Below are 22,823 nucleotides of genomic sequence, written 5' to 3'. Positions count from 1 at the left end.
CGTTAGGCTGACATTTCTTAAACTGCTGTTACGAAAACTGCATAGTAGGTACTCTTTTAAAACAACAACTCTTACTGAATTTTACACAGGACCCAGGGCTAATAAGCCATAATGTTGTTCTAATCTATTAGCTATATTCATTTAAAGTTTCATCAAAATCAGTTCAGTTTTTTTTTGTTTCTTTGAACGAAAAAATCTCAGGAAACGACCGCAAAATCTCAGGATCGATTGAAAACACAATAAAAATCACTGTAGAGGATAGGTAGCCCATTTATCGCGGATACCTATATAATTTTTATCCGGGTGCCCGAAGCAACCTCATGAGGCGTGGCCGTGGGTGAAACAGCTAGCAAAGCAGATTTTCGTTCAACTATTTTCTTGTTTAAGATTCTTATTGACGTGTACATAAGGTAAGCACTACACTAGTGTATATCGTACCTAGTATGTTATATCTAGACGCACTGGCCTCGCTAGTGCAAAGACCTAGCCAGTCAATAAAGCATAATTGACACAATTGGAAGAACAGTACCGTCCTTGTTATACAGTGGCGTGAACAGAGATAACTACATTATTTTAACCGACTTGAAATGCAGGAGGTTCTTGTTTTCTTTTTCGGAAATGCTACGGTGTACTTTGTCAAACTGGTTATCAGACTTACTGGCTTCTGACTACCCGTAACGACTGCCACGGATGTTCAATGACAGCCGGGACCTACAATTTATCGTGCCCTCCGATACACGGTCATTGGTGTCCTTAGAAAGTAATTTAAGTACATACAAACCTAGAAAAGTTGCATTGGTACTTGCCTGACCTGGAATCCAACACACTCTCATACTTGAGAGGTTAGTCCTTCACCCACTAGTCCACCACGACGAAAAAACAAAATAAAGCGACCTTCAAAAACACGAAAACCGTAAAACAGATAACGGAGCCCTACAAATTGAAAAATCGATAAATCCCTCCAGCCGTCCTTCGAGTTTCAAGGCCACAATATCCCGCAGGCCCCGGGTTTTATACAAAACTAGCTTCCGCCCGCGGCTTCGCCCGCGTAGAGTTCGGTTATATCGCGTTTCCAAGAGAATTCTTCAAAAATTCAGGATAAAAACTATCCTACGTTCTTTCTCAAGGTCAACTCTGTCTCTGTAACAAATTTTATTGAAATCAGTTCCGTGGTTTAGACGTGAAAGCGTAACAGACAGACAGAGTTACTTTCGCATTTATAATATTACTAGGGGATTGAGGAAAACATCTATTTTTATGCCCAAAGAAAGCCCAGAAAGGGTCTGCTATCGTACAATTGCGATATTATCAAAAAAAACGTCACGTGTAGATAAGTGCGGTTTTCATAATATGTGACGTTTGAAATCTTATCGAGCCGATTCGATACGATAATAATAGTTTTATTGAGTTATTTAAAGACTTTTGAAACTTTGTAGTATTTAATTTACGCTCATACTGAGAAGAAATGAGCGTTAATCACCATGCTTGCTCAATGCAATTTCAGACTTTGAAGTTTAGTACTATGAAGTAAATAATATGTCTAATCTTTATAGAAATATCACGCAATATTACCCAGAGTAAAATCGCTAGAAACATCTACAACTTTGTGTTACTACTTCACACACCCGGTTAAAGGTAGCCTATTTCATATGTAGCACTAAAATATTTTTTCAAATCGGCTCTTAGTTCCCGAGAGCAAACAAGCAAACTCTTCAGTTTTATCATCATCCTCCGAGCCTTTTCCCCAACTATGTTGGGGTCGGCTTCCAGTCCAACCGGATGTAGCTGAGTACCAGTGCTCTACAAGGAGCGACTGCCTATCTGACCCCCTCAACCCAGTTACCCAGGCAACCCAATACCCCTTGGTTAGACTGATTAAACTCTTCAGCTTCATAATATTAGTATTTGCACAGATATCGACGCCAAACTTCATAATAACAAACTTTCAGCGATTCTTTCATAACACTTGTGTAAACATACGTCAGAACTGAAATATAAAGAGTTCATTTACATATACTAATCCCTACTAATATTATAAATGCGAAAGTAACTCTGTCTGTCTGTCTGTCTGTTACGCTTTCACGTCTAAACCACTGAACTGATTTTAATAAAATTTGGTGCAGAGATAGAGTTGACCTTGAAAAAGAAAATAGGATAGTTTTTATCCCGGAGTTTTGAAGAATTCTCTTGGAAACGCTCGATATAACCGAACTCTACGCGGGCGGAAGCTAGTAAAAAGAAATAATTTTTCTGTTTGTTTGTACCCTAAAAGGCTCCGAAACTACAGAACCGATTTGAAAAATTCTGTCACTGTTGGAAAGCTACACTCTTCCCGAGTAACATAGGCTATATTTTATCCCGGCACGGGCAGTAGTTACCACGGAACGCGGGTGAAACCGCAGGCAAGGCTCGGTATAATTTGTAACAATAGATCATGCTTGAATGACGTAGTGGGTGAGTAAATATTATTCGTTAGAATTGCTGATTTATTATGAGGAAGGAAAAACTTCAGTTTGCGTATTTATTGACGGAATAAGTGATCATGTAGCTCCAGTTCAAAAATAACTTGAACTTACATTGCAAACTGGCCTAATGGGTAAAGAACCAACCTTTCGATTATGTGGGTGTGGGTGCAACTTTTCTAAGTTTGTATGTACCTACTTTCTAAGTAGGTATATCTTGGACACCAATGACTGTGTTTCGGATGGCATGTTAAACTGTAGGGTCCCGGCTGTCATTGAACATCCTTGGCAGTCGTTACGGGTAGTCAGAAGCCAGTAAGGTCTAACCAAGGGGTATAGGGTTGTCCGGGTAACTGTGTGTTTCAGGGTTAGATAGGCCATTTATTAAGAAAAACTACAGATGACTTTTTATATGGATACACGAAATAACTTCCACGGTACGAGATCTAGTAAAACCCAAAAACAAAACACGTTTCACACGTCACGTCAATTTCGACTAACAAAGCATTGTTTAGCAATATAACATCGTGACGTACTTGTGACGTCACACACGTTGGTTATACAGCTGCGTTTGCGCAGATAATCGATTAATTAGCTTGTTTTGGTTTTACCGAATGTTTGGTGAATTTCGATTCGATATGTTTATGTTTTTCGGTAACTAAGGGAGATAAAGAACGAGTTGTAAAGGTACGGTAGACTGCACATCAGTGGTAACTGTCATGCACCTTAACTCAACAGTAGTAAGTTCGATTTGCCTATAAAACTGTTACCACTGACCTGAAGTTGACTGTACGTTTTGAAGGCTAGATGCCGACTGCACTTGCAGTGACTGCATGAAATCTGTCGATGTCTGAGGGCGACTGCACGTGCTGCCGCTTCGATCCAAAACGGTTTCATGTAAAAATCATCAAATGACCCCTCCTGCTGTGGGTTAGCAGCGGTGAGGGAGTGTATGACTCTTACTGACTTAAAACCGTCGTGTTCCGTCGTAGCCTTTTATGTACCAGGGCCGCGGTAACTCGCGAGAACAAACCCCAGCAGCTGCGGCCGACTTCTTGCAGTCGGCAGTTAGCATTTAAAACGTAACTTTAATATACCTATGCGCAGCTGGCCAGGCTATAATACGTTTTTTTACATAAGGACAAAGGGTTAGTTGAGACATTCAAACTGTAAACAGTCATGAAATTATTCGTCAAATCAGCGATTTGACAGCTTATTTGGATTGGTTTTTGTTATACCTAGTTACATAAAACCCACCCCAGCGATAGATAGAATACCAAATTACCTAATCCCCCTACGTCGTGTTGGTAACACGCTACTGCACATGTAGGAGGTAAACGATAGACAAAGCAAAGTTATTATTTAAAACTTCACTTCTTCAATCGCACTCGGTTAAAATAGAGAGCCATAACAGCCTACTTTAACTGCACCCGAGATTGGAAAGGTTGTCTTACCAGTAAAGTTTGACCAACCGGTACGCGATGGCGCCGTGTCGACGCATTCGTTTATACAAATTAACATATTTCTTGTTAATTTGACAGCTAGGTGCAGCTTGTTGTCGCCCACATTCAAAAATATATTCTTTGGGACCACGATATTACAATTACATCGGTTTTTCTTTGTATGTACATAATATAATATATTGAGCTAATTGTAACCATGGAGTTTCTTGCCTGTTCTTCTCCATAGGAAGCTACTTTTGGAATGGGCGACTAGAATCAAACTTAGTTATATTTTTGACGTTCATAAGTGCTTGTAAAGGCCTAAATGAAATAAATGATTTGACTTTGATCAGTGATGCAGTTTCTTCGGTTGCGTTTAGTTTCAGAGCGAGTAAGTAAGAAAGAGTAGTTGCGTTGCTTATTCTTCTTTTAATTATCGAGTGAGCTGCAGGTTTAATCACCTAACAAGCCCTAGTGTCAGAGTTTTCTCAAATCCGCCTGATGGCCTCTGACGTGGAATTGTAACAACGACTGCTACTGAGTAGCATTTGGAGACGATTTACGGGCCCTCCCAGGCATAGAGTACAACACCTCTTACAACCAAACTCCAGCCTGCTTTGTGAGTGTCTAAAACCCACAAAGCAATTTCGGACCACCAGAAAACAAAGACAGTTGATTTGCAGGCAGTTGTTTTGCTTAGTAACAGAGTACCTATTACCTAACTAGTACATATTTTATAAAATAAATACATATGTAATTAGATACCTACTCAACAGAACCTGCTAAGTATTTGTTTATTTTTATTTCCTTTCATAATAAGACACAGGCGACGATTAAACGTGGCATTTCAAACTATTGATAACTTCTATCCAGGTGCAAAAAGTTACCTCAAAAAGGGACGCTGCTAATATCAAATAAGGTATTAAATAACATCCTTCATAAAAAAATCCATTTCACGCACTCTCTCCAGCCATCCAGGTACAGTGAAATATCCATTTATAGAAATGATCAATATAAACACAACACACGCCGCGCGACGTTGCCGCTCTTACCTCGAAAACAACCGTCTCTCTACACAGCTATATTAACCAGTTAACATAAACCGTAAAACTGGTTAACCGATATAACGCCTTACTATTACGACATAAGAGTGTCCCTTCACTAGCAGAGCGCGGGAGTTTTGACGTTTCAAAATGGAGTAGCGATGTAAACAAAAAATTACTGCAGATGAATTTCAACCTTATCTTTAAAGCTATAGAGTTCAAAATCAAATGTGTGCGAAAATGTAAGATGGCTGGTTGGGTTGTGTTATAATCGTGTTGAGGCTCACGTAGTGCTCGGCGTTCAGTTAAAAAAGGTTAAAAAACAGATTGAAACCAGGATGGAATTGCGTCGTAACCAATACATTCACAAATAAACATATTTTTAAGTAAAAAGGATGTGAGTTTACTACAAAATTACGTAATCTACTTATCATATGCCTATTACATGAATATTGAATGTTTTAGACTTAAAATCTGCATTTTATGGCCGTCTAGAAAACTAGATAGAAAGTAGGTTCGGTTGATCAAAATTAATTTATAGGCACCTAGTTTGAATATACCTACTTATGTGTATAGTAAGATCACTTTAATCAAATACTTATGCAGAAAAGGTCGTCGAAATCTATAGCTTCCTGCAAAAAATGTCTCCTTAGCAACATCCCTCTGTCCTAGGATAAAATAGGTTTAAGAACAAGTTGTAAACAGCAAGAAAAGTATTTTTAATAGGAAATCAATCTAGGTACAACTAAAATAATTGTAGATTGCCAGGGTAACTAGGTTGAGGAGGTCAGATAGGCAGTCGCTCCTTGTTAAACACTCAGTTGCATCCGCTTAGACTGGAAGTCGACACTAACATATTCGGGAAAAAGGCTAAGCAGACGATAATGAATTAAAATAAAAGTTTTAAAGACCATATACCTAAGTTACAAAACTTAGCATTTCGAACCAAATGAAGCGGGGTGGAAAGAATCGCCTCAAACCAGACCCCACTTAAACTTGCCAATATAGCAAGACCTGCGGTAAAATATATAACTACATAAACCAAATTGAAAATACCGTTTTCTCTTGACAAGTGGCGCCATCTAAGGGACCTATATAATTTGGTGTTGAAACTTTTTGTTAAGTTTTAGGGAGAAAAGGCAGGTGTGGGGTAACCATTGAGAAACATCATTCATTCTATTTTTAGTCTGTCGCTATTGTGAGAAGAAGCAAGTGTGTTTTGGAGAATAAAAGAAATATCAGGTGGAACATAACAAGATTAAGAGTAAACGCTGTCTAGATACTTTTTAGGGATTTTTAAAATATTCTACACAATTATACTGATACAATAAAGAAGAAAAACAAATTGTTTCTAGAGGCTCCGAAACTATCGAACAGATTCGAAAAATCTTTCACTATTGGAAAGCTACACTCTTCCCGAGTAACACAGGCTATATTTTATCCCGGTACGGGCAGTAGTTCTCACGGGACATGAATGATATCGCGTGAAAACGGCTAGTTATACCTTACTCACTACTACGACTAACTAGTAAAAAGGTTTAATGGTAAGTTATTCTTCTTCTTATCGAGTGAGCTGCAGGTTTAATCACCTAACAAGCCCTGGGGCCCGATTCTCATAATTTTACTTAAGCGACCTTCGATTGACGTTCGACTCGATTCGACTGAGATCCAATCCCGACTCGATTACTATTGAAGCGTATGTGGCATTCCGCTATTTTTTCTTTGAAATAAACGTTTTTATCCTTTTCTGTCATTCAATAATGAATCATTTTGTCTGCAAATGATTTACGATTGCAATATGATTGTAGAGCAAACTACCGTGTAGACCAAAATCACCAAAATAGCAGACCAATCGCAAACCAGTCGAATGTCGTTGGAATACGATTGGTCTTATATTAGTAGCAGAATGTCCGATATGGTTAAAACTGCTATTGCGATCATATTGCCATTCAATTTCTATTCAATTTTGACATTATTAACTTAGGAGAATACGGTAGTTTCCAACGAGTCAAATTCATTACTTTTATTTAACTGTCAAAAACTGTCACTTTCTTTGCAATATGTATGTAAGCGCAACATATGACGTCACAGATTTTTCACATCAAACTGGATTCTTATTTAGCTTATATTATCAATAAAAAAATTTAATCAATTATTCCATCAAAACGATAAATGGAAGTGACATTATTTTTAGATGCTTCACTAAATGAATATGACAACGTAATTTATTTTTGACCTAGTCATCCACCCACAATTGGGTCCCTGGGCTGCTTTGTGAAAGTTTCTAAAGCGATCGTACATTTTGGTAATAAGCACATGCTTTTTGACCTTGGATGACGTAGTTCATTATAAAATGCTTCTACTTAATTTGTTGACAAGTTTTACTAGTTTAGGTTAGGCATATAAGTGTGTATTTTGGATTTAATTAAAAACTAGCTGGTGCCCGCGACTTCGTCTGCGCAGGTTTAGTATTTCGAACAATATGTTTACAAATTGTAGCCTATGTGTTATTCTGATGTATAAGCTATATTATTGTAAAGTTTCATTAAAATCCATTAAGTAGTTTTTGCGTGAAAGAGTAACAAACATCCATACATCCATACATACAAACTTTCGCGTTTATAGTATTAGTAGGATAAACATGGTAGATAATTAGGAAAAGATTGTAGGTATGCCTGTCTTTTTACGAGGTCAAAAATGTGCCCCACTAACTTAGTTCAAAGATATCATACATATTTAAATTCAGTACCTAGGTACATGTAACTTTTATAATTACAGTCAATCTAAATCATAAAACAATAATCAAACGGATTACAAATAATGACCCTTTGCTTAGAAAAATACTTTCTAAAGTTTTTACTTTTAACATTCACACTACCAGCGCCATCTAGTTGTTTGTTACAGAAATAAATGTACTATTGTAAATTGACATGCGGTAGAAATAGGAACTAAACGGTTTAACAAAATAGGCATGGATTTCTTGAAAAAGCGCTTCAAGAACGGGTCTCATTAAATTGGACGATGTTTGTTATAACTTATAGTTGCTCCATATTGTAAAAATAGAAGCAATATAAGGAAAATAGTCATCATTAGATGTTTTAACGGTGTCATTTCCAATAGAGACATTTTAAATTTTAAAACTTCTGCATATGTGAAGTTTTGAAACTAAAAGTAACCTATTTCAAGTTACCTTTTGTCACTACAACTTTTTTTTATTTTACTTTTAATAAGTTAACTAGTTTTAAATAACGTTGTAACTAATAAACCAAGCATAAAGCATAGCTATAGGTAACTAGAATGATAACAGTAACGTATAACGTGTAAATAACGAAATGGCGTTATCGTTGAGAGGAACGTTACTAGAAGTTACAGTATCGTAAGGAGATTTTGTAGTTAAAATAGTAGAAAACGTACCTTCGTTTTCAAATTTCCCATTCCAATTTATATTAACATACTCTTCAGTATGCACGCGTTTCAAATGGCTCCTCAAATTTGCAGTTGTAGTACTAAAAGAGTAAGAATTGTTACAAAATCGGCAAATAGCCTTAGTAGCACATTGCGGGTCCTTGTCATAATAATTCCACAACACAGAAGTCTGTCTGCCTGGTGGTTTACCCATGGTTAACACAATAAACAGTTTTTAACACTTTATGTAACAGTTATTTGTAACAATAACGAATCACGGAAATAACTGTTTGGTTATTTTTTATAACCTACAAGTTTGACATTGACAGATGTTTTGTAAGTGACGTTTTTCACTTGGGTGGATACGTGGATACTAGTCTTTTAGCACGAAATTATGGAAAAGTGAGCGGAGATGCCGTAATGCAGGTTAGGCTAGGCGCGTCAATCTAGGTCAAATACGTACGATAGGCATGACGGAAACTAGCCGTTACGAGTAAATTACTAGGAGTTCTGGTTCTAGAAAAATGGGCGAGTCCAAATGGAATAGAATCATTTATTTGCCATAAACACGAAGAAAAGGAAGACGTATTAAGGCGAAGCCAGTAGCGTTCTTGGGAGATTATCAGTTATGGCAACTCCGCTAGTCATTTTGTTTTCCATGGTTCAACTATTTTTTTAGGCTGGTCTAACGTTAACATTGCATCAATCACTGAAAAAACTAGTTACAAGTATAGGTACGTCATTTTAAAAAATAAAAACGTTTGTGTTAAAAATATATTTACTCATTCAGTTAAGTCTTATTTACAAATATTGGTTACATGTACATAGTAATACTATACATATAGCATTTGGCCGCGACTTCGTCTATCTATAGAATACTCTAGCTAGAAGAAGATTATTCTTTTCATAAATGTATCTTTCATATCTACTCGTTCTAGCAGAAAGTAACACATGGCGTGCGAATATTACTAACATGTCCGCGACACTGCAACCGCCGCGCGAACACATGCTAGCTGTGGACTTACACATTTCTGGGGCTTAATTCTGCTAATATAACTTAAGCGACATACTATTTGATACTATTGATACCCAACTGAGATTAAATCACGACTCAATTACGATTGAAACATATGTGGCATTCCGCTATTCTTGTTTTAAATAAACGATTTTATTATTTTCTGTGATTCAATCATATTAATGACATTGTCTGCAAATGATTAACGATTGCAATTTGATTGTAGAGCCGACTATCCTTAAGACCAAATGGTAGATTAATGGCAAACCAATGAAAACGATTGGTCTTATATTAGTAGCAGAATGCCCGATATGGTTAAAACTGCTATTGAGATTCGACATACATACACACGCTACACATCCAGTTTTTTTTTTTTTTTTTTATCGACGTAAAATCATCAAATGACCCCTCCCGCTGTGGGTTAGCAGCGGTGAGGGAGTGTCAGACTCTTACTGACTAAAATCGTCGTGTTCCGTCATAGGCCTTTTATGTACCAGGGCCGCGGTATCTCTTTCGAACAACCCGCAGCCCCGGCAGGCCAGCCCTGCTGGGCCCCGCTGGGTTGCTGACGTCTCTTTGAGGAGCGCGTGGAACAACGCGCGCCGTCGACACGGGTCTGTCGTCTAGAAAGACAGAGGGACGATGAGCCACCCGAACTCACCGCCCACAGACCCACGCCTACGGTGGCCGGGAGTCATCTCGCGACACCCGGCGCCCATGGTGTCTACCTGGTCCAGCGCGGCGGCCGGGATGAGAGGTGCGAACTCTCTGGCGTTCCGCCTCCTCCTTCTCGAGCATGACCGCTTCGCAGAAGGAGGCGACGGCATCCCATTCCCTCTCGCCCCGGACCATGGCCTGAACCAGGGCCGGACGCGAGAGGTCGCCGCCGCCCAAAGCCTCGACGAGGACCCGGCGGTGCCCTTCCCATGCGGGGCACACCTGGACTGTGTGGTCCACCGTGTCCTCGGGGTACACATCCAGTCATACAGACATTACGCTCCAATCGTAATTGAGTCGTGATTGGATCTCATTCGGATGTGAATCGTATGTCGCTTAAGTAAAATTAGTAGAATCACGCCCCTATTGTCATTTTGACGTTATAAAAATTCATTGTCATGTACTACAGATATTTTTAACTTATGTTTGGGCCACGTTAGAGTGATGGGTAACATTGGGGGCTCCAGTCCTTGGGTGTCTTCATCGCTGCCTGATTCGGAGTCTGTGTCAGCTAACTTGGAAAATGAAGCAACTTGTTTTGATATGTCCGCTGCTAAGTCTTTTGGTATTTCCGCCTTTAAAAATAAATATTTGTGTTAATGTAAGTACAATGTCGCTATTTGCTTAGTTTTTCTAAGTTAATTGTACATAAGTTTTGATGATCTAGCTTCTATGTAAAGCCTTAACTAAGCAATTATGTATTTTACGAATTAAATATGGAAAACAACGATTTTTCATTAGGGGGTAAAATTTTTTTGAGGGGTCAACTAGGAGAGGGCAGAAAATGTAGGTTTAGATGGCGTTAAAAATGTGACAAAAAATATGATTTTTAGGAAGGCCGTTTGACCCCTTCATTCAATATAATTAGGGGGTCAAATGGCAGTTAAAGGGTAAAATTTGTTGTTAGACGGTGTTAAATATGTGAAAATAAAAAAATTACTTTTATAAGGGGGTCAAATGTCACCGGTCTATCTAACTAAGGGGTATTGGGTTGCCGAAGTAACTGGGTTGAGGGGTTCAGATAGGCGGTCGCTCCTTGTGGCACACTGGTACTCAGCTACATCCGGTTAGACTGGAAGCCTATCCGAACATAGTTGGGAAAAAGGCTTGGAGAATGATGGTCAAATGTCAGCTAGGGGTAAAACTTGTTATTATAGACCCCCTCAAACCGACAGAAGGCATGATGACTGAAAAAAAGTAATTAGTCCGTCTTTTAGATAACCCTAAAATAATGGATACGTATTTTGTATTTTCTCTTACAAAGAAAAAACAACGAAGATATAACACAAAAAAAAAACATTGTCTGTAAAGTCGTTTTACTGACGATAGTTGAACGTGACAACGTGAGTAGCTGCCGATTGTGCCTCTTTGTCGCTCGCTGCGTGCTCTCGCTTGCACTTCAAGCCTTAAACGGAACGCCTCAGAGCGAGGTAACGCCGCATGAGTCATGTTTTTTCGTGCGTGCAGCCGGCTCCATCGATTTATAAGACGTTGTCACTTCAAAAATATGTTACGTCACGTCTGAGTACAAATTTTAAACAGACGTGACGTCCTGAGCCCCCAATTTCAATCTTTGTCGCGTTATATCTTAATAAATATGAAAAATTGTGTCTAATATTTTTAGCCAGTCTAAAATGCGGACTAATTAAAATCACTATTTTGGAACCCAGTCACATCATGCCTATTATTGGGCTCTTTCATCATCATCAACATCATCTCAGGCACAGGACGTAGACTGCTGAACATAGGCCTCCCCCTTAGATCTCCACAGATACCTGTTGGAGGCGACCTGCATCCAGCGTCGACGGCGACCGACATAAGGTCGTCTGTCCACCTCGTTGGTGGACGTCCTACGCTGCGCTTGCTAGTTCGTGGTCTCCACTCCAGCACTTTTCGGCTCAATAACGGAGTGTACTTATAGTTACCTGTAGCCACGTGTTAGTGGCAGAGTATGGCCTGGAGGCGCCCCCCCGCGCGGGCAGCAGCGTGAGCGCGGCGCCGCGACCGCGCCATGTAAAGTGGGCACCTAGACGGATACGACCACTGGGGGAATACAAAATATGATTGGTAATCAATGGTAGGTGAGAAGGCAAATTAACTCTGTGTATTTTCTAGTTGTAAATAAATTATAAAAACAGCTTAATACAAATTTTATCCACATCCGGGAAAAATCACTCGCAACGAGGATGAAAACGCGGGCGGATACTAGGAACATCTAAATATGTAAGTAACTAAAAACTACGTCGAGACGTCATGGTTTCAAGAAAAAAAAGAAAATAAAGATTCATAAATATATGTAAGAACCAATATCCTATTGTTGTTTAAAAATCATATTAATTAACTTACTCGATTAAAAAAAATAGTATCACAAACTTACTCGATAGCCAACGGCAGTAAACTGGCGCCTTCAGGGTTCAACATGATGTGAACTCCGTCCAAGTATTCTACGTCAGATTCACCACGCCACGAACCCTGAAAATTAAATAATAATATCCCATTCATCAACTATTAAGTCGTGGTGGCCTAGTGTGTAAAGAACCAACCTCTCAAGTATGAGTGTGTTCAATTCCAGGTCAGGCAAGTACCAATGCAACTTCTCTAAGTTTGTATGTACTTTCTAAGTATATCTTGGACTCCAATGACTGTGTTTCGGATGGCACGTTAAACTGTAGGACCCGGCTGTCATTGAACATCCTTGGCAGTCGTTACGGGTAGTCAGAAGCCAGTAAGTCTGACAACCGGGCTTACGAAGGGGTGTTGGGTTGCCCGGGTCACTGGGTTGAGGAGATCAGATAGACAGTCGCTACTTGTGGCACACTGGTACTCAGCTGCATCCGGTTAGACTGGAAGCCGACACCAACATAGTTGGGAAAAGGCTCGGGAGATGAAGATTATGGTGTCAGATATATACCTCCATCAATTCAGGTATGTGGGGTAACGCTCGCTCCATACTTGACATTTCAAAACTGTCTGTTGACATATGACCTGCAATAGAAAGATTACATTGTAATAGGGTTTTGCGTTCGTAGATATATATGAAGACAAAAATAAAGAAATGACTCCATGAAATGCTGCTGCCCATCTGCGAACAAGGCATTTAATTAACTTGTTTTTATATTTTTGGAACAATTTTTTAGCTTGACCATTTACAATAAAAACTAAGTTTAAGCCCTGAATATCCTATATATCCTTCTATATGTGTAGGTACCTATGATCTATGCATCTACCTATGATCTATCTATCCTTGGCAGTCGTTACGGGTAGTCAGAAGCCAGAAAGTCTGACACCAGTCTAACCAAGGGGTATCGGGTTGCCCGGGTTACTGGGTTGAGGAGGTCAGATAGGCAGTCGCTTCTTGTAAAGCACTGGTACTCAGCTGAATCCGGTTAGGCTGGAAGCCGACCCCAACGTGATTGGGAAAAGGCTCGGAGGATGATGACCTATGATCTATGCAAAATCTCCAAGTTTGATCAGGTTTCTGTACTAGCGACTGGAAATGCGTGAGCATTATATTATTATATTGAAGGAAAACCTGGTACTTACCTTCAGGGCCACTCCTGTCAGTCATGGTGCTCAGTCCTCGCTGCAAGGTGTCTTTAATCTGCTGCTCAACTGACGCTGGGAGGGGGGCGGGAGACACCTCCTCACCTGACTGTTGGACAGACAAACATATATTAAACTAGCTGATCCCGTCGTATCGTTTAAACTTTCCCTGGACCTCTACAAACATTTTAAAACCAAAAAAGCCAAGACGGTCCAGCCATTCTCGAGTTTTAGTCAGACTAATGAACAGCAATTCATTTTTATGTATAAGATAATATTGTAAATATGCTGCTGGCATTATATGTAAGGAACAGTTTAAGTTTAATGTTTATGGGGGTCAGACGGGGTCATACAGATATAGGGTGTCAGCAGGGGTCTAACTTTCCGGGGGCTATGGTACGTAGCAGTGGATAGTCGAGACCCTTGCTAAGGATGTGGGGTCATACATATCTTGGGAGACAAGAGGGGACAGCACTTTTCGAACGTTAAAAATAAAAGATAGTATATGCGGATATAGCCGTTATAAAATCCGTATGTCTAATATTCGCGTAAGTCTCAGAAATCAATATAATAAAAGATAGTCACCAAAAACCGCACCCTTCATTACTTCCTGTTTCTTTTTCTTGTTTTATATATATTTTTTTCGTTTTCCTATGTGCTATTAGTCAGACGGGGTCACACAGGTATCGAATGTCAGGAGGGGGTCTAACTCACCGGAGTCCAAGGCAGCCACCGCAGTGTGGCAGACACCCCCGCTAACGGCGCGGGGTCGCCGTCGCGTGAGTCTGACGCACGACGTCGCGGAGCGCGCACGCGGCGACACGACGCGCGACGCGACATGCGTGTTACTAGCCATGCGCCGCCACAACTGGGTAAACATTTTATGTAAAATATAAAATTCATTTATTTTCAGGCGTCGATGCCCATAGCGTGTTAGTAAACATTACTGTTACTGTTACAGCCTTTTTATCGTCCCACTGCAGGGCTGCGGCTTCCTCTCACACGGAGCAGGATTGAGTGATAATAACCGCGCTTGCTTAATGCGGGTTGCTGATTTCAGGTTTCCTCAAGATGTTTTCCTTCACCTTTTTATCAGCCATTAATTAGTGTCTAAGATTTACTTAGAAAGTACATACAAACTTAGAAAAGTTGCATTGGTACTTGCCTGACCTGGAATCGAACCCACACCCTCATACTCGAGAGGTTGGTTCTTTACCCACTAGGCCACCACGACTTTTTTTTAGTAAACATTAGAAACTTTAAAACTATGTTAGTAGTTATTGGCTATGTGCGCGACGGTGGCGACGCGTAGCGTTTACAACATTTGCGGAAGCTGTCAAATAATAACAATGTAAACATTATAATTTTCTTTGCAAATATAAATAAAACCAAAGATTAAAATAGTATTGTTGACATTATTTAAGTGCAATTTTAATAGTTTTACTGTAAAATGAATATTATAATAAAAACCGGGTCTGAAACATCCGCATTTGTTTCCAATTTCTGCCGTGTTGTGCGCTGCGGTCGTTATCTGACGGCACTACTCGCTTTGCACATAGCCAATACTCGAGTACAAAATAAAATAATACATAAAGGGAACTATATTTTTTGTCACCAAAATTTATATTTGTCATCAAGTTGTATCACCTAATAAATAGATCTATCGCCACGAAATATTTTCGTTCTCAGATAAACAAAGAGTGTGCCCAGGTATGAATTACCAAATTATTGTTAATATAATGTGTAAAATATGAGATGGATTACCAATAAAACTGTAGTGTATTACATGAATATAAACTTCGTTCTTATAATAATAGTTTTATTACTGAAATAATAGCTTGGTGCTCAAAATGGTAGATCTGTCACCGAATGGGTTGTAGGTTGGTTGTAGGTACGATCATACGATGCAAGCATATTATCGGATTAGCCATAGGCGTAAAGGTGCCCAACCCCCCACCAGAAGCAAAAAAATTACTTATCGGCCAGAAAAAAAAAAGGGCGCCCTTGAAAATCCAAACCAGCGCTGATTATTCAGTGATTGTTATTTTTGACAATAAATATTGATTATTTTGACTTTAATTAAGTGTTTTATTTACTATTCAGCTAGAAATTTAATTTAAATATATTTATACTACCTGTGGAAATTATAACCCTTTGGGGGAGGCACATGACCAGTTAAGTAGTAGACTCTTTTGGCTGAAAGGATGATGACGACCACCCTACATTTTTAGACCTTCATGAAATTTTCTAGTGATATAATATATGATTTATTGGTGATCTCTTTAAATTAGTTTGCTTAAAAACTATTGGGACAAACCTGTTATAATACATACAAAACCATTTATTTGGTACTTGACCCCATATCTCCATGATTTTCGGTAATTTATTGTGGAATTGATTTTATATTGTTTGGTAACTACATTTGGTGACAAACCTACTATTTTGAGGGCAAACCCTATTATTTAAGAAACACAAAATGAATTAAATTGGTGACAGCTTAAATCATACCCATACATAAATACAGCCAAGATTATTTGAAGATTTATCAAGTCCTATGTCTAACATGCAGCTTGATAAATCTATCCATTATAGACCCAATAGACCTTTTTTCTAGCCTTATAGCAAATAGTCCCGCCACACATAGATAAGTTTTTGTTTTTATGAAGTTGAACTAACACAGTTCTACAAAAAATTGGTCTAAAATTAAAAAAAAATGGTCTTCATTAGGTTATGCAATTTGTATTTTACACTTTATACTATAAAGGAACCGATTCAGATAATCGAAACTAAAATGTTTTTTTTTTTATGTTTTTCTTTTTTACCCAGACCCGGACGGAATCAAATAATAAAAAAAAATATAAGATACTTACTTGGGGTCTTCACTGATAAGCTTCAGTACTTCAAACCCTGAACCTCTTTGCGCCGCTTTCAATTCTCTGCCAGTACATCCCACTATCTGAAAACACAACAAATTATTGTGAATTAATAATTATTATTATTGGCGTTTGGTTGAAGACCTTGTGGCACACTGGTACTCAGCTACATCCGGTTAGACTGGAAGCCGACCCCAACATGGACACCCCAACAAAAAGGCTCGGAGAATGATGGTTGAAGAGCTCGTGGCTAACAACCGTTCCCACTATTCTATATATACGCGGTTTTGCTTAGAAAGGAATTTGAAATTGATGATGATGTCCTCCTAGCTGATTATCGGCTACGGCGGCTGTTCTCATGTGTCAAATTCGCCAGCTGCGCAGGACATATTATAGTGCACGAGCATTAGCGCAGACACAGGTGCACTCACTATTCCTTCACTCTCATAGCCCGATGGGACCACGGGATGGGACAGTTGAATTTGACATTAGGTACTTGTATGGGGCTCTAGTCAAAATTCTATTTCTAATAAGAAAATCAAAAGATATTGGGACAGGCTGTAAGTCAAAGCCGGATTGATCATAAGGTTAAAAAACGCTTAGAGCGTTCGCTTCTTCGTATTCGATCTTCTCTCTCCGGTGGTGTCGGGTTGTCGTCGCATCGCGCTATGAGAGTGAAGGAATACTGAGTGCACCGCAGTACAAGCTAATGTGCGTGCACTATCATATGAACTGCGCACCGCAGGTGAACTACTTATATGAGAACAACCGCCTTATAGCCGATAATCGGCTGGGAGAACATCATCTATGTGTCATAATGAGTTCCTGTGTGTTTCGGAGGGCACCTTAAACTGTCGGGTCTTTTTTTTTTACGACTCCAAACGTCATCAAATGGCCCCTCCCGATGTGGGTCAGCAGTGGTAAGGGAGTGTCAGACTCTTACTGACTAAACACCGTCGTGTTCCGTCGTAGGCCGCGTATGTACCAGGGACGCGGTAACTAACGCGAACAATCCTGTAGCCCTGCAGGCCTTGGTCTTGTTGGGCCCTGCGGTGCCACGCACGATGTTATGTTCGAGTGTATGTACTACTGAGTGCAGTATTGAGTGTACTACCACAGATTATATAATAGTTACTACGTAACAGATAAATCACTCCATACAAAAAAGTCCATACCTACTGTTATAAGCACCTACAAGTTCCCAAACTACCTACAAATTCATAGCTGCATTAGAAAATGAACCTTAAAAGCTCCAGCGCTCGATTGTTATTTCAATGCGATAGCGCACAGTTCAGTGACCGCGATCGTGCCGACAGCGAGTGTAGGGTTGCCTCTTATAATTAAATAGGGAAACAACGTTACGCTTATTTGTAACTGACTTCCAATTTTATCCAGAACTCGGTAATCATTGCATGTATAACTAAGTATAAGGTATAAGTATCTATAATTTAAGTAGCTAAAGTAAGTCGCTTATTTTTAAAATGACAAAGAAGATAAGTATTTTTACTTTAAAAAATATAGAAACCTATGTATATTCATAAATAATAATTAATAATATAATATAAAATATTTCTAAATAGTTCCTAACTGCACAAATCAAAACAGTCCTTCAGTTTATTAAATAATTTAAAAAACCTAATAAAAAATAAACAATGACTGACCTGTCTACATCTCTAGATAAACGGAAAAACGAAAGCTTTATATTTTTTCTTTTACTAGATCTGCATGCAACCAAGCACAGTATATAACTGGCCAGAGGTCGACATCTCCACTAATAAAAATAATAAACATAAAACGCGCGCGTCGCGAGCGGCTGTCGAAAGCCCTGAGCCGCGTGGGGCTACCGGTAACCCAGCGAGCGGTAGGCATTTATCGCGCGCAAGTACAGAGAGTGACAGAGGCCTGGTACTACTGAGTGCAGTATTGAGTGTACTACTGAGTGTAGTATTGAGTGTACTACTGAGTGCAGTGTTGAGTACCTGTAAGAAGTGCACGGCGCCGTGCGGGGTGTGTGCGGGCGGCAGCATGGTGTCGGCGGCGACGAGCAGGTGACGCAGGCGCGAGTGTACTACTGAGTGCAGTATTGAGTACCTGTAAGAAGTGCACGGCGCCGTGCGGGGTGTGTGCGGGCGGCAGCATGGTGTCGGCGGCGACGAGCAGGTGACGCAGGCGCGAGTGTACTACTGAGTGCAGTATTGAGTACCTGTAAGAAGTGCACGGCGCCGTGCGGGTGTGCGGGCGGCAGCATGGTGTCGGCGGCGACGAGCAGGTGACGCAGGCGCGAGTGTACTACTGAGTGCAGTATTGAGTACCTGTAAGAAGTGCACGGCGCCGTGCGGGGTGTGTGCGGGCGGCAGCATGGTGTCGGCGGCGACGAGCAGGTGACGCAGGCGCGAGTGTACTACTGAGTGCAGTATTGAGTACCTGTAAGAGTGCACGGCGCCGTGCGGTGTGTGCGGGCGGCAGCATGGTGTCGGCGGCGACGAGCAGGTGACGCAGGCGCGAGTGTACTACTGAGTGCAGTATTGAGTACCTGTAAGAAGTGCACGGCGCCGTGCGGGGTGTGCGGGCGGCAGCATGGTGTCGGCGGCGACGAGCAGGTGACGCAGGCGCGAGTGTACTACTGAGTGCAGTATTGAGTACCTGTAAAAGTGCACGGCGCCGTGCGGGGTGTGCGGGCGGCAGCATGGTGTCGGCGGCGACGAGCAGGTGACGCAGGCGCAGTGTACTACTGAGTGCAGTATTGAGTACCTGTAAAGTGCACGGCGCCGTGCGGGTGTGCGGGCGGCAGCATGGTGTCGGCGGCGACGAGCAGGTGACGCAGGCGCGAGTGTACTACTGAGTGCAGTATTGAGTACCTGTAGAAGTGCACGGCGCCGTGCGGTGTGCGGGCGGCAGCATGGTGTCGGCGGCGACGAGCAGGTGACGCAGGCGCGAGTGTACTACTGAGTGCAGTATTGAGTACCTGTAAGAAGTGCACGGCGCCGTGCGGGTGTGCGGGCGGCAGCATGGTGTCGGCGGCGACGAGCAGGTGACGCAGGCGCGAGTGTACACTGAGTGCAGTATTGAGTACCTGTAAGAAGTGCACGGCGCCGTGCGGGGTGTGTGCGGGCGGCAGCATGGTGTCGGCGGCGACGAGCAGGTGACGCAGGCGCGAGTGTACTACTGAGTGCAGTATTGAGTACCTGTAAAGTGCACGGCGCCGTGCGGGGTGTGTGCGGGCGGCAGCATGGTGTCGGCGGCGACGAGCAGGTGTCGCAGGCGCGAGTGTACTACTGAGTGCAGTATTGAGTACCTGTAAGAAGTGCACGGCGCCGTGCGGGGTGTGTGCGGGCGGCAGCATGGTGTCGGCGGCGACGAGCAGGTGTCGCAGGCGCGAGCGTGACGCGCCGCCGTCTAGAGCTCGGTGCCAGGTTATATGGTCGCCAGCGCAGAGCTTGTTACCTGTAAATTGTAGTTTCTTTCATGAAGTCAGTCAATAATCAATTACATATTCAAATATACAAACAGAATTTCTAACAATTAAATAAAAAAATTGGACAGCTATTTTGTTATCGTCAGAATTGCTGTCAATCCTCACTGTTCCCCTCTGCTCCAGCGAGAGTTTCTACTTAATTGCTTCCAGCTACCATTCGTTGCTACGAATTGCTACCCTCTTGGTTTGAAGAAATTCAACATCTAAAGGTGACAGCCATTCTGTTATCAGGATGGTTGTCACTTTTCCCAATGTGAAAAAATGGCACAAAAGTATTGAGTTCTTTTTTCACCCATAGTTACTACCTAATTGCTACCCTCCAGCATTTTTTAGAATACATCGATTTCGCGTATATCAATATATTTAAAAAATGAGTTTTTACGCCAACGTCAAAAGTACTGTCCTATAAAAGTACCTACTTATAATTCTTTGAGTACGGAGAAAATCACTTAAAATAATTAATTAACAACTTACCAGTAGTAAAAACATATCTAGCCAGTGCTTGCAGTAACGCCGCGGGCCACAACGGAGGTTGACTCAACCCTTCCTCAGCCGACAGACGCATGGTTAGCTCGAAGCCGTAGCCTGATGGCGCGTCACGGGTTAACTCCGGTAGGGGGTGGACGCGACCGTCGCCGTGTAGGTCGGAGAGACCGAAGCTGGGGAGATGGGTTGATAAACAAAATATATAATATTTGAATCATGATAATATTGTTGAACCTAGAATACATCTTTTTCTGATATTATTTAGTTTTGAAGTATCTATATCTGAAGATTTTATATTTGAAGATCGATATGGTAAACTTATTCAACCAAACAGAACTGGTCTAGATAATTTTAATAATATACAAAAGAAATAATTTTTTTATCTTTCTTATGATCTTATTCTTATCTCTACTTACATAAAAATGTATTTGTAAGCACAGAATTTGTTACAGTTTGCAATGATTGATATCTTCCTAGCCGATTATCGGCCAGAGCGGCTGTTTTAAGGAGATCAGTAAACTGCGCAGGACATGTTGTGGTGCACAAGCATTTGCTTGGACATTGCTGTACTCACTAATTTATTTACTCTCATAGTGCGATAGGCTGCCACGTAAAAGTTTCTTAAGCCCACATAGTTAATGATTTTGGTTGTTTAATTAAACTTACCTGACATAATGCCAATGAGGCAGTATATGCTCATCTGGTCTGCCAGGGTTCCAGTACATACTTATGTAGTCCAATGGGTCATGTCCACCCAACCTGGAAATTGTTATATTTCATTTACTGAAGTTTTTGTCTACATTGTTATGCAAGAATGTGTGTGTACCGATGTGTTACTTAAGTTATTTTGTTCTAAGCTTAACTTCCATCTATGGCTTAATGCAGGTTAAACCGCAGATGAATAATACCACATGAATAAAATAACTTATATTTCTGAAAAGTTTCATCAATATCCATCTAGTGGTTTTACATACTCACAAACTTTCACTATGAATTAATGAATGAATTTATATTATATCAGAATAGAATATATGCTACTTTTTATCCATATGCAAGAAGTATGTAGTTCTTTCAAAATGCAAATGCAACCGCAGAGAACCAAGTAAGGAATATATACTACACAATTGACATACCAGTATTTAAGTCTTGTGGTGACTTGCAAAGGGTTGGGCTGATCTGGATACAGCCGGGAGCAAGCCTCACACAGTGCAGTAAGCCCTGCTGGTACTAGACGGTCTGAAATATTAATTTATTTTCAATTTTTGTACACACACTTAATAAAGAGAAGACAGGAAAGAAAGAATAAATATCTCATTAATTAGCTGGATTTTTAGACAAAGTAGTAGGTGAACTAGTGGTTCAAACACCTGTGTCTCAAATATGAGTGAGTGTGTTCGAATCCAATCTAACTTTTCTAGTCATTTGTAGGTATGTAATTTCTTAGTATATTTTGGACACCAATGACTGAGTAGATCATCACCAGGAGCTGGGATGATGGCCAGTAGATGTTGAGTGTCAACCTCAACTCAACATAGTTGTTGGGAAAAGGCTAGGCAGATGACTTATCATAGAATAGAGGCTATATCAACTAGTATACCGCTCAAAATACTAAGAGAGAATCTTCCAGGATAAAAAGAGGCAGTGTAAAAAACATCATCATCATCAGTGAATAAATAGACCACTTTACAAAACTCAATGAAAACTAGGCAGAATAAGATATTGCCTTTACCTGCTTGCGCCAACTGCTCCCGATCCGTTTCTTGCGAGTTTCCCGGAATGCTGTCAGCTGTTGCCGCTGGCTGCGCAGACGCAACAAAGGATAACGCGCTATTTCTGACCACACCGCCAAGGGGCGGAGCACCCGCGCCACTAACACCAGACATTTTAACTAAAAATAGGTAAGTAACTTTAAAAGTTTTGGTCACAACAAGGAGCTTTTGTCCAAAAAGTTTCTATTCTAAAGAATAATTAAATTCGAATCATTAATAGTCTGTGCATGTTTTCTGTTTTCTTTTGTCGCGTTCTTGGGTCGAAAAAATTTGATCTGAAGCATAACTATGACAACTTCAACTACTTATGTCTCTCTTGTGTGTATTGAGTGTAAGCGTAATAAAAGATGTATGCTCCAAAATATAGCATCGCGTACCTGAACATTCATTTATTTCTAAACGAAATATTTTATTCACAACTACATACACTAAATAATTTGTAGGCAGGTGTTCATTTAATTTTTAACATACTATCATATAATAGAATAAATCAAACATATAAAATGAATCCGCTCCCCCGAAATCTAATGAAATCATTTTTATTGTAAAAACTGTCATCACGAACATTCATCCTCTTTGCTTCAAATATGGAA

General features: G+C 40.5%; 2 protein-coding genes across 3 annotated transcripts in view; both read right to left on the bottom strand.

Annotated features, from left to right (window-relative positions):
* LOC126056169 (uncharacterized) overlaps nucleotides 1-8,675 on the bottom strand; it is a 32,848-nt gene extending 24,173 nt beyond the window's left edge. Inside the window, exon 1 of one of the 2 annotated variants that reach the window (XM_049848253.2) lies at nucleotides 8,362-8,675. In XM_049848253.2, the coding sequence (XP_049704210.2) occupies nucleotides 8,362-8,566 (205 nt within the window). In that variant the 5' untranslated portion in view covers nucleotides 8,567-8,675. The remainder of the gene's footprint in view (nucleotides 1-8,361) is intronic. The other variant, XM_049848252.2, reaches the window with a different exon arrangement.
* Nucleotides 8,676-9,932: 1,257 nt separating this feature from the next.
* Nucleotides 9,933-22,455, bottom strand: LOC110381919 (suppressor of fused homolog). The gene is made up of 12 exons (XM_064043031.1): nucleotides 22,191-22,455; nucleotides 21,595-21,697; nucleotides 21,128-21,220; nucleotides 20,450-20,634; nucleotides 19,796-19,944; nucleotides 16,498-16,583; nucleotides 14,342-14,495; nucleotides 13,628-13,736; nucleotides 12,996-13,069; nucleotides 12,462-12,556; nucleotides 12,010-12,127; nucleotides 9,933-10,659 (listed from the first exon to the last, which is right to left on the bottom strand). Exons 1-12 carry the CDS (start codon nucleotides 22,342-22,344, stop codon nucleotides 10,465-10,467), a joined length of 1,515 nt encoding a protein of 504 aa, XP_063899101.1. The 5' UTR covers nucleotides 22,345-22,455; the 3' UTR covers nucleotides 9,933-10,464.
* Nucleotides 22,456-22,823: the final 368 nt, after the last annotated feature.

Source organism: Helicoverpa armigera, chromosome 30 (assembly GCF_030705265.1).
Source record: "Helicoverpa armigera isolate CAAS_96S chromosome 30, ASM3070526v1, whole genome shotgun sequence".
Taxonomy (NCBI): domain Eukaryota; kingdom Metazoa; phylum Arthropoda; class Insecta; order Lepidoptera; family Noctuidae; genus Helicoverpa; species Helicoverpa armigera.
The sequence above is the reverse complement of the archived record's forward strand: the minus strand, read 5'-3'. Positions and strand labels throughout refer to the sequence as shown.

Bases quoted from the DNA above. Each gene is read 5' to 3' on its own strand.
- LOC110381919 (XM_064043031.1), bottom strand. From the start codon at position 22,344: ATGTCTGGTGTTAGTGGCGCGGGTGCTCCGCCCCTTGGCGGTGTGGTC. The intron at 20,635-21,127 runs GTAAGTTTAATT...CCATCTCCCCAG, and splicing joins CCTCATTGGCATTATGTCAG to CTTCGGTCTCTCCGACCTAC. The intron at 16,584-19,795 runs GTACTCAATACT...TTGTGTTTTCAG, and splicing joins GCGCCGTGCACTTCTTACAG to ATAGTGGGATGTACTGGCAG.